The following is a 12,154-nucleotide window of genomic DNA, read 5'->3' as shown; positions in this document are numbered from 1 at the left end:
TCCTGCCGCTGTTTGGAGTATGGCTTGAAGCTGTATTCTAATCCACTCCCTCGGCGTTCCGGCCACCGGTATTGCGCCTCAGCAGGGTGCTGCCTCTTTCAGCACAACCCCTGCTGGTATTCTCCTTCTGCTTGATCTCGTTTCTCACTCAGCACAATCTATCTCGCTTCTAGTCCTTTCTTGAGTCCCGCCACTTCCAGGAGCCTGCGCGGACCCGTTACGTTCTTTCAATGCCAAGCCTCTGCCAGGATCCCACCCCTGGCAGAGACCCTACAGTCTCTCCCTTCACAACACCCCCTGCCACAGGGTGTTGCTCCGTTCAATCCCGTCAGCGTTCTCTCTAACTTCCTGCCTGACCCCCAGTTTACCCACTATGGTGGGGAGTGGCCTAATGAATAGCACCCTTAGCTCCCCCCGGAGGCCCAGCTGTGAAACATATTGGTGTCTGTGATACCTGATTGGAGGAACTCCTTCGGTGCCATCGAACGTACCATGGCTCCCCTTAGCGGCGAAGCCACAGCACTGCAATGACCAGAACTCTGGGGCGCTGCACTCCCCCCTGGTTAAACACAGTACTCCGGGACTGGGAAGAAAAACAACAATACAGATTAGCAAAAAGACATACAATTTTGTTGAGTGCAAAACGATAAGTATACTTGAACAAGCTTCCCTTTATGGGAGGTGAGGACACTTTTAACGTTACAAACATGGTCAACATTATAAATTACAGGCTATGCATAACTCCTGTTACCCAACCGGGTATTCTACTTAGTGCAAATTCTGGAACAATAAATTAACATTGCCTTTAAGAAACATACACTCTTAGTTTACCAAAGGCCTTCCTATAATCACATTACAGGGTAAGGTAACTTCACATTCTCCTGCTTTGAACCTGCAGGACCGCCTGTCCCTATGGCACCAGACCTACTGCCTCTCCTTTCTTTTACAGGACCGCCCCGTTCAGCCAGGGCCTACTGCCTTTCACTACTATACATAGTATAGACATAACATTCCTTTCGTTTAAAGAACTCTGAGCCCGCTCTACTCGGCTCCTTTAAGGACTCACTCTCTAACCCCTACGGGTTCGCCTTCTGTCCTTAGTAACAAAGTAACTTTCTATGGGGACGCAGGGTTGACCTTCTATCCTCACCTTCATCATTACTTCCTTACTTTCAGCTATGCAGATCTCTATCTCTACCCCTACGGGCTCTCTGCATCTTTTCTTTCTGCAAAACATTATTTAGATTTCACATTTCAACAAATTCAACACATATAACTTAGCATGTAAAACAGTTACATTTCTTTTTCAAGCTTCATTATCACATTACTGTAATGCAACAGTATCTTTCTCAAGTTCAATTTCACACATCCCCTTTAAGAGGGGACCAAGTCTTTCTGAGGTAGCTCGTCTTCTCAGCCTACCAGCCCACGCAAAGGTTCCGGTATGGTATCTTCGCAAAGTGTCTTTAACTAGAACCGGTAGGAAAGGTATCTTCACAAAGTGTCTTTGGCTCAAACCAATAGGGCAAATATCTTCGCAAAGTGTCTTTGGCTAAAACCAGTAGGGAGCACCTTTAAGAAGGTGCAAACTATTTACAAAAGAAAGTTCGAATCATGCACAGTCCATGATTTCTGCAGTTCTTTAAACTTGTGCAAAATTTTAGAAAAACTCAGAACAAACACAGGGATCCCGGGTCAACAAAGGGATCCATTAACCCTGGACAGGTTTAGCAGCAACTTAAAAGAACAAACAGTAACTATTTACATTTTCATGGTATCGAGGTTTATTCTTCTTCTGGTGGCTCGGGTTCCTGAACCCCGGCCACTGTAGCACAGACACCAGCGGCAAGCTCCGCAGGGACCACCTGGTCGCCTGCTGTCTGAATTTGAAGCCTAACTCTGTCGGCAAGTTCAGGAGCTGCTACAAAGCGTACAGTAGAAACAGTAACAAGGTCTGGCAGCCCTGGATTGACCACAGTTGGGGCCACAGGTGCCATTCTCTCAGACTCGTATCGCTGAACTTTCCGGGCACGCCATCCTTGTGTGTTCCAGTGACGGGTATACGTCACCTGATCCCCCTCCCGGAGTGGTTCACCTTCTCGATCACAGCAGGGAGTCTCCACATCGTAGCCGGCAACGAAGATGCCAGTAGGTAGACCCGACTCCCAAATGGAACCCCACCCCTTCTTTGGGTGGAATGCCGCCACCGTCCCTCGCCTGACAGCATCCGTCCCATCATAGATCATTTTTTTGCCCTGCAGTTCCCGTTTTTCAACTTCAGTGCGCTGCCCCCAATGCTGGAGCACGCATTGTTTGTATTGGTCCCAGGTAAGTATCGCAATAGTGAGACCTTCCATTGGAATCCCATCCTGCTCGACCCAAGGAATATCCCATCGGAACATCACCCCTCCTGGGTCCATTTCTATGGGCTCTCCCCACCTGGTTGGCAATGGTGGTAACAACTTCCCCAACGCGCCGGGGGTGAGAACCGCCCGGTCGATTGTAAACGCGGGGTTACTGTTGTGGGGAGGATCGGTCGGGAGAGCAGAACCGTCCAGGGGAGTAGGGGCGCCGCCCATACCTGCGCCTGATGTGGTTCCACCGGCGTCGCTCTGGTCCGTTAATGAGGACGCTGGAGTCGGCTGCAGCCCGGACCGGGGCTCCTCCAATGGGATGCTCGGACTCCGCTCCGCTGGCTGTGGTTCCTCCTCCTCTAACTCCAAGGTCGGGATTGGTGGACGTAGCTTCGCTGTCGGATCCGCAGGCTTCCGGTCCATCTCCGGTGAAGAAAGGCAGGCCGGAACTGCTTCTTCCTCGCTCAGGCACTCGCCGTTCATCATCGCTGCCTGATAGTCGGTGGCAGTGCATGCACCTAGCTCCGCCATTTCTCCGAGGTCGGGCTTCTCCGTCACCCGCTTCCCGCCGTTGCATATCAAGGGGTGTTTCTCTTCTGCTTTGGGGCAGGTCATTCCTCTGCAGCCAGAAGTGCAGGGGGCGGTAGCCATTTCTCGCGCCACACTGGGAGTCTCCGCCCATAACACGCCCTCCTTCCCCTCGGGTGTAGCAATGGCGGCGCCTTTTGGCGGGAACTTTTGGCGGCTAATGGCGCAGCACAGTCTTACAATAAAGTACAGTCCAAGCACAACAAATCACAGTCTCTAGGCACACATGACCTGACTCTTCAGGCTTAAGTAGATCCTGTTCGTGACGCCAAGTTGGAGCGCCCCCACACCACCGCAGGGCCGAGGGGATACCCGGAGCCGGGCCTCTAGTTCTCAGTCTCGGGGTTGTCACGGTGGCTAGACCCGGTCCGTGGCCCTGTCCGTCAGTGGGGGACGTCCGGTGCAATAAGTGGTAGTAATGGTAGCGATGGAGCGGTACGGTTGTGGGGTGTAAGTCGCGGTAAATAACGAGGACACCAGGTTGCAGTCTCTTTACCTCTTTACTGGAGATCTCTGAGTCCTCAGTCCGGAACACGGTTCACCAGGCTACGCAAGGCCGGCCGGTCCAATGGCACCTCCAGAGTTCTCCTCTCAGGTGGAAATCTGTGCCTTCCTTCTAGCGCTATGTGTTGTAGTCCTTCCCTGCTGTGCTCACGGAAAGTAACCCCACAACGGTTGTGTCTGTTTCTTAAGTTCCCTCACAACTCGATTTGATGTTCCTCTGTAATCCACCCCTTCCCTGTATTCAGGTTGGAATGGCACCCGTTTGTCAGGTAGGCCTGGAGTTCTTCCGGGACCCTAGAGTCGCCCCTCTCCCGCAATTGCCCCCCAAGACTTCATAGGTGATATGTGGTAGACAGCCCGCCTGAGACCGACTGTCCTGCCGCTGTTTGGAGTATGGCTTGAAGCTGTATTCTAATCCACTCCCTCGGCGTTCCGGCCACCGGTATTGCGCCTCAGCAGGGTGCTGCCTCTTTCAGCACAACCCCTGCTGGTATTCTCCTTCTGCTTGATCTCGTTTCTCACTCAGCACAATCTATCTCGCTTCTAGTCCTTTCTTGAGTCCCGCCGCTTCCAGGAGCCTGCGCGGACCCGTTACGTTCTTTCAATGCCAAGCCTCTGCCAGGATCCCACCCCTGGCAGAGACCCTACAGTCTCTCCCTTCACAACACCCCCTGCCACAGGGTGTTGCTCCGTTCAATCCCGTCAGCGTTCTCTCTAACTTCCTGCCTGACCCCCAGTTTACCCACTATGGTGGGGAGTGGCCTAATGAATAGCACCCTTAGCTCCCCCCGGAGGCCCAGCTGTGAAACATATTGGTGTCTGTGATACCTGATTGGAGGAACTCCTTCGGTGCCATCGAACGTACCATGGCTCCCCTTAGCGGCGAAGCCACAGCACTGCAACGACCAGAACTCTGGGGCGCTGCAGATACACAGGCAGCTTGGTGGTGAGTGGAGGAGTATTTAAAGTAGGGACCGCAGACAGGCTATCAAAGGCCTAAAATAACAAACAATAGGCTCATGGCAGCTTTACAGCGGTTACATGGATACACAGGCAGCTTGGTGGTGAGTGGAGGAGTATTTAAAGTAGGGACCGCAGACAGGCTATCAAAGGCCTAAAATAACAAACAATAGGCTCATGGCAGCTTTACAGCGGTTACATGGATACACAGGCAGCTTGGTGATGAGTGGAGGAGTATTTAAAGTAGGGACCGCAGACAGGCTATCAAAGGCCTAAAATAACAAACAATAGGCTCATGGCAGCTTTACAGCGGTTACATGGATACACGGGCAGGCAGCTTGGTGGTGAGTGGAGGAGTATTTAAAGTAGGGACCGCAGACAGGCTATCAAAGGCCTAAAATAACAAACAATAGGCTCATGGCAGTTTTACAGCGGTTACATGGATACACGGGCAGGCAGCTTGGTGGTGAGTGGAGGAGTATTTAAAGTAGGGACCGCAGACAGGCTATCAAAGGCCTAAAATAACAAACAATAGGCTTATGGCAGTTTTACAGCGGTTACATGGATACACGGGCAGGCAGCTTGGTGGTGAGTGGAGGAGTATTTAAAGTAGGGACCGCAGACAGGCTATCAAAGGCCTAAAATAACAAACAATAGGCTCATGGCAGCTTTACAGCGGTTACATGGATACACAGGCAGCTTGGTGGTGAGTGGAGGAGTATTTAAAGTAGGGACCGCAGACAGGCTATCAAAGGCCTAAAATAACAAACAATAGGCTCATGGCAGCTTTACAGCGGTTACATGGATACACAGGCAGGCAGCTTGGTGGTGAGTGGAGGAGTATTTAAAGTAGGGACCGCAGACAGGCTATCAAAGGCCTAAAATAACAAACAATAGGCTCATGGCAGCTTTACAGCGGTTACATGGATACACAGGCAGCTTGGTGGTGAGTGGAGGAGTAGTGCAAGGAGTGTCTGTCCCAGTACTCCCAAAATATAAATAGATGTTAATGTCTCGCAAAACAACCAAAACAAAAAAAAAGGTGGCATACTTAGGTACAGGGGTGGGCTCATCTACTGAGTTTCTGACATAGTAATTTGGCAGTAACTATTTAATGGTGCCAATATAGGACACAGACACAGACTACTTTAAGTTGCATCATAGATGTCTACAAATTTGTATTGTCAGTGCCAGACATTGAATGATGTCAGCGAATAGACTAAAGATTGGTGGAGCTGTGCGACATAATTTTGCACGTGGTAGAGCACATTTTGAGCTGGGGTAGGGGGGAACTCTCTTGAGGCCGGCGGGACCGCCCCAGGGCCCCTCATGTTACAACGGTGTGTCTGACGTTGGGTGCGCACCACCACCGCCAGAGACACTACATTGTACTATGAGGGACCCAGTAGCAATGCCGTCAACCAAAAGCGAGCACACCCACCTCTTCAGACAAACAGCAGTCTCACGGGTGCTTGCGCCAAGTCGCGATACCACGGCCCCGTGTGGGGAGTTTTGCCATTTAGGGAGGTGTAAACATGTCGTATGCTGTACAATCAGCTGCAGCAAATTAGACATTAGAAAAGTAATTCACAGGCAAGAGCTTTTCATAGGAAAGCTAGGTGTCGGCCGGGCAAGGTGGGGCAAAAGATTTCGAAATCCAGTTGTGGTTCATTTTAATGAATGTTAGATCGTCAACATTTTGGGTAGCCAGACGAGTCCTTTTTTCGGTTAATATTGAACCTGCAGCACTGAATACTCTTTCTGATAGGACACTTGCTGCCGGGCAAGCAAGCTCCTGCAATGCATATTCTGCCAATTCTGGCCAGGTGTCAAATTTGGAGGCCCAGTAATCAAATGGGAATGACGGTTGAGGGAGAACATCGATAAGGGATGAAAAATAGTTAGTAACCATACTGGACAAATGTTGTCTCCTGTCACTTTCAATTGATGCAGCAGTACCTGTCCTGTCTGCGGTCATAGCAAAATCACTCCACAACCTGGTCAGAAAACCCCTCTGTCCAACGCCACTTCTGATGTGTGCACCCCTAACACTCCTAGTCTGCTGCCCCCTGGAGCTCGTGTGAGAACGATCACGTGCGCTGTGTGCTGGGAATGCCTGAAGCAAACGGTCAACAAGAGTTGATTGTTTGGTTGCTAATATTAGTTCCAAGTTCTCATGTGGCATAATATTTTGCAATTTGCCTTTATAGCGTGGATCAAGGAGGCAGGCCAACCAGTAATCGTCATCGTTCATCATTTTCGTAATGCGTGTGTCCCTTTTTAGGATACGTAAGGCATAATCCGCCATGTGGGCCAAAGTTCCAGTTGTCAAATCTCCGGTTGTGATTGGTTGAGGGGCAGTTGCAGGCAAATCTACGTCACTTGTGTCCCTCAAAAAACCAGAACCCGGCCGTGACACGCAACCAATTTCCTGTGCCCCCGGGAAAGGTTCGGCATTAAAAATATACTCATCCCCATCATCCTCCTCGTCCTCCACCTCCTCTTCGCCCGCTACCTCGTCCTGTACACTGCCCTGACCAGACAATGGCTGACTGTCATCAAGGCTTTCCTCTTCCTCTGGTGCAGACGCCTGCTCCTTTATGTGCGTCAAACTTTGCATCAGCAGACGCATTAGGGGGATGCTCATGCTTATTACGGCGTTGTCTGCACTAACCAGCCGTGTGCATTCCTCAAAACACTGAAGGACTTGACACATGTCTTGTATCTTAGACCACTGCACACCTGACAACTCCATGTCTGCCATCCTACTGCCTGCCCGTGTATCCTCCCACAAATAAATAACAGCACGCCTCTGTTCGCACAGTCTCTGAAGCATGTGCAGTGTTGAGTTCCACCTTGTTGCAACGTCTATAATGAGGCGATGCTGGGGAAGGTTCAAAGACCGCTGATAGGTCTGCATACGGCTGGCGTGTACAGGCGAACGTCGGATATGTGAGCAAAGTGCACGCACTTTGAGGAGCAGGTCGGAGAACCCAGGATAAGTTTTCAATAAGCACTGCACCACCAGGTTTAAGGTGTGAGCCAGGCAAGGAATGTGTTTCAGTTGGGAAAGGGAGATGGCAGCCATGAAATTCCTTCCGTTATCACTCACTACCTTGCCTGCCTCAAGATCTACTGTGCCCAGCCACGACTGCGTTTCTTGTTGCAAGAACTCGGACAGAACTTCCGCGGTGTGTCTGTTGTCGCCCAAACACTTCATAGCCAATACAGCCTGCTGACGCTTGGCAGTAGCTGGCCCATAATGGGACAACTGGTGTGCAACAGTGTCATCTGCCGATGGAGTGGTTGGCAGACTGCGTTCTGTGGAAGAGCTGTAGCTTCTGCAGGAGGACGAGGAGGAGGAGGAGGAGGGGGTGCGAACGCCTACAGCCAACTGTTTCCTAGACCGTGGGCTAGGCACAACTGTCCCTAAATTGATGTCGCCTGTGGACCCTGCATCCACCACATTCACCCAGTGTGCCGTGATGGACACATAACGTCCCTGGCCATGCCTACTGGTCCATGCATCTGTAGTCAGGTGCACCTTTGTACTCACAGATTGCCTGAGTGCATGGACGATGCGCTGTTTAACATGCTGGTGCAGGGCTGGGATGGCTTTTCTGGAAAAAAAGTGTCGACTGGGTAGCTCGTATCGTGGTTCAGCGTACTCCATCAGGGCTTTGAAAGCTTCGCTTTCAACTAACCGGTAGGGCATCATCTCTAACGAGATTAGTCTAGCTATGTGGGCGTTAAAACCCTGTGTACGCGGATGCGAGGATAAGTACTTCCTTTTTCTAACCAGAGTCTCATGTAGGGTGAGCTGGACTGGAGAGCTGGAGATCGTGGAACTTTCGGGTGTGCCGGTGTACATGGCAGACTGAGAGACGGTTGGAGACGGTATTGTTTCCGCCGGTGCCCTAGATGCAATATTTCCTCCTACAAAACTGGTGGTTCCCTGACCCTGACTGCTTTTGGCTGGCAAAGAAACCTGCACAGATACTGCCGGTGGTGCGGAAAATGGTGGCCTTACAGTGACGGAAGGGATGTTGCGTTGCTGACTAGCTTCATTGGCCGAGGGTGCTACAACCTTAAGGGACGTTTGGTAGTTAGTCCAGGCTTGAAAATGCATGGTGGTTAAGTGTCTATGCATGCAACTAGTATTTAGACTTTTCAGATTCTGACCTCTGCTTAAGCTAGTTGAACATTTTTGACAGATGACTTTGCGCTGATCAGTTGGATGTTGTTTAAAAAAATGCCAGACTGCACTCTTCCTAGACTCGGATCCCTTTTCAGGGATTGCAGACTGAGCTTTAACCGGATGGCCACGCTGTCCTCCAACAGGTTTTGGCTTTGACACGCGTTTTGGGCCAGATACGGGCCCGGCAGATGGAACCTGTTGCGATGTTGATGCCTGCTGCGGCCCCTCCTCCACCTCCGCTTCTGAACTACTGCCGCCTGCACCCTGTTCCCCCAATGGCTGCCAATCGGGGTCAATAACTGGGTCATCTATTACCTCCTCTTCGAGCTCGTGTGCAACTTCGTCTGTGTCACTGTGTCGGTCGGTGGTATAGCGTTCGTGGCGGGGCAACATAGTCTCATCAGGGTCTGATTGTGGATCTGTACCCTGAGAGGGCAATGTGGTGGTCTGAGTCAAAGGAGCAGCATAGTACTCTGGCTGTGGCTGTGCATCAGTGCACTCCATGTCAGAATATACTTGTAATGGGCATGGCCTGTTAAATGTTTCACTTTCTAAGCCAGGGACGGTATGTGTAAAGAGCTCCATGGAGTGACCCGTTGTGTCGCCTGCTGCATCCTTCTCTCTTGTTGTAGTTTTTGCTGAGGAGGACAAGGAAGCGACTTGTCCCTGACCGTGAACATCCACAAGCGACGCGCTGCTTTTACATTTACCAGTTTCGGAAGAGGAGGCAAAAGAGCTAGAGGCTGAGTCTGCAATGTAAGCCAAAACTTGCTGTTGCTGCTCCGCCTTTAAAAGCGGTTTTCCTACTCCCAGAAAAGAGAGCGTTCGAGGCCTTGTGTAGCCTGACGACGAAACTGGCTCCACAGCTCCAGACTTAGGTGGAATATTTTTATCCCCACGACCACCTGATGCTCCACTACCACTACCATCATTACCAGCTGACAATGAACGCCCACGACGACCTCTTGCACCAGACTTCCTCATTGTTTTAAAATCTTAACCAAAGTAACTTTATTTGTTGCTGTCAAACAACTTACACGGTGAGCTATAACTTCAGTATGATTTCAATATCCCTTAACAGGTTGGTGAGACCACAAGGAAAATCAGGCACAATGTTACACACTCTGTTTTCTGTGGCACAAAATCACAGAGATGACACACACGCAGGACTGTCACTCAAGCACTAATGTCAATATTAATCTCCCACCTAATTTATTTATTTTTTTTTTTCAGGGAGACTTTAGAAACCAAATAATATTAAAAAAACCAAAAAAATAAATAGCCTTTCTATGGCCCACTGAATGAGAGAGGTGGCACACCCAGGAGTCAAGACTGGCACACAAGCTGAAAGGGCAATATTACTCTCCCACTGTTTTTTTTTTTCAGGGAGACTTTAGAAACCAAATAATAAGAAAAAAAATAAATAAATAAATAGGCTTTCTATAGCCCACTGAATGAGAGATAGCACACACAGCAGTGGCACACAAGCCCTGACTGAGGCCAATATTTTTCTACCACTGATTGATGTAGTGTTTTTGTGTTGAGGTAGAATTTAGAACACAAATCACGGAAAAAATAAATAGGCTTTCTATGGCCCACTCAGTGAGAGATGGCACACACAGGGATGGCACTGTAGCAGAAATGCCAATCTTAATCTCCCACAAAAAAAAAAAACAGGGACTGTCCTACAATTACTATCTCCCTGCAGTAATCTAAGCCAGGTATGGCAGGCAGCAATAGGAGTGGACTGATGCACAAATTAAATAAAAAGTGTGGACAAACAAAAAAGATAGCTGTGCAGAAAGGAACAAGAGGATATGTGCTTTGAAAAAAGCAGTTGGTTTGCACAGTGGCGTACACACAGCAATACAGCTATCACGGAGCCTTCTAGGGCAGCCCAATGAGCTACAACGCTGAGGAAAAAAAAAAAAAAAATAGCTTCCACTGTTCCTGCACACCGAAGGTGGTGTTGGACAGTGGAAATCGCTACAGCACAAGCGGTTTGGTGGTTAGTGGACCCTGCCTAACGCTCTCCCTGCTTCTGACGAAGCGGCAGCAACCTCTCCCTAAGCTCAGATCAGCAGCAGTAAGATGGCGGTCGGCGGGAACGCCCCTTTATAGCCCCTGTGACGCCGCAGACAGCAAGCCAATCACTGCAATGCCCTTCTCTAAGATGGTGGGGACCAGGATCTATGTCATCACGCTGCCCACACTCTGCGTTCACCTTCATTGGCTGAGAAATGGCGCTTTTCGCGTCATTGAAACGCGACTTTGGCGCGAAAGTCGCGTACCGCATGGCCGACAAGCACAGGGGTCGGATCGGGTTTCATGAGACGCCGACTTAGCCAAAAGTCGGCGACTTTTGAAAATGATCGACCCGTTTCGCTCAACCCTAGCATCATGTAATGCCTTATTTCTATGGGGGAGGCTCTGCCAGGGAATTGAACACTCGCTGACGCAAGTCCCTGCAGAGCAGATTTCTGATGCTCCCAGAAGTAGAATAATCTCGGATCAACTTATTTCTTGATAACCCTTGTAACAAGAAAAAATGCAGTTTGTAAAAAAAAAAGTCCTTTAATGTGCATCTCCAAATGTAACTCGAAACTATGTGCCAGGAATTACCAGGAGACCAAAAATTGTAATATGACATTTCTGAGATATAGGAGAATAGAATGCCCAATGCCTCTGCTGCTTGCTAAAAGTAAAGTTTAGAAGTTCAGCACAAGACCGTGCTACGTGGCCGCTGATACATTGATTATGGGCTTTGTAATAAAAGTCTTGTGCCAAATCTAACATTCTTGGCAGAAGGAAAAGTCTTCTGTGTCTGATTCAAAGATATTGGTCAGTCCATGTTACTTTGAATCTCTATAATGCAGCAGACCTTATTAGTGAAGAGTACTACGATATATACAGTAAGCTCTAGGTTAGTCTGATTTTAAAGCACCACTACGGCTTTATTTTATTACAGAGCTGGAGTGGTGGCACTAATGTAAGTTTCCTGCCACTAGTATTATATACACCAGCTGCCGTCTTCAGCTGTTCCCAGCACCGCTCTGGTCCCAATCCGCATCTTGTGATCGCAGCTTCTCACTGACGGGAAGTCAGAGCTAATGATCACAAGCTCTCTATGGAAGTCTATAACAGCCTCATTCTGGCCTTGTTTTGCAAGGGGCAGGGAGCCTAAAATAGTAGTGACACCACTCCAGCGATATAATAAAAAAAACACCCTTGAGTGGTTCTTTAAATACTTGATTAATAAGGTAAGGTTAAGTTAAAAGGTCAACTCATACTTTCCATGATTTTATGCTCTTTTAGAAATTTGAAACTCTTGTTGGGGAGAGAGGAGCTCAGTTGAGTGGTGGCCAAAAACAAAGAATAGCAATAGCCAGAGCTTTGGTTCGAAATCCTAAGATACTTCTGCTGGACGAGGCCACCTCTGCTCTGGATACTGCTAGTGAGTCTGTCGTGCAAGCTGCTCTAGATAAGGTAAGTGAGTTCATGTATTATCAGATTAAATAATCAAAGTTCACATGATCTTGAATTTTTTTTA

At 49.2% G+C, this 12,154-nt stretch overlaps 1 protein-coding gene across 3 annotated transcripts in view; it reads left to right on the top strand.

The window, feature by feature from the left end:
* LOC143781837 (ATP-binding cassette sub-family B member 5-like) overlaps positions 1–12,154 on the top strand; it is a 121,734-nt gene that overhangs the window by 71,921 nt on the left and 37,659 nt on the right. For all 3 annotated transcript variants that reach the window (XM_077268719.1, XM_077268720.1, XM_077268718.1), the window contains exon 14: positions 11,920–12,090. In XM_077268719.1, the coding sequence (XP_077124834.1) occupies positions 11,920–12,090 (171 nt within the window). The remainder of the gene's footprint in view (positions 1–11,919; positions 12,091–12,154) is intronic.

The sequence above is a fragment of the Ranitomeya variabilis genome, chromosome 6 (assembly GCF_051348905.1).
Source record: "Ranitomeya variabilis isolate aRanVar5 chromosome 6, aRanVar5.hap1, whole genome shotgun sequence".
Taxonomy (NCBI): Eukaryota; Metazoa; Chordata; class Amphibia; order Anura; family Dendrobatidae; genus Ranitomeya; species Ranitomeya variabilis.
This window is presented reverse-complemented; position numbering and strand designations above follow the sequence as displayed.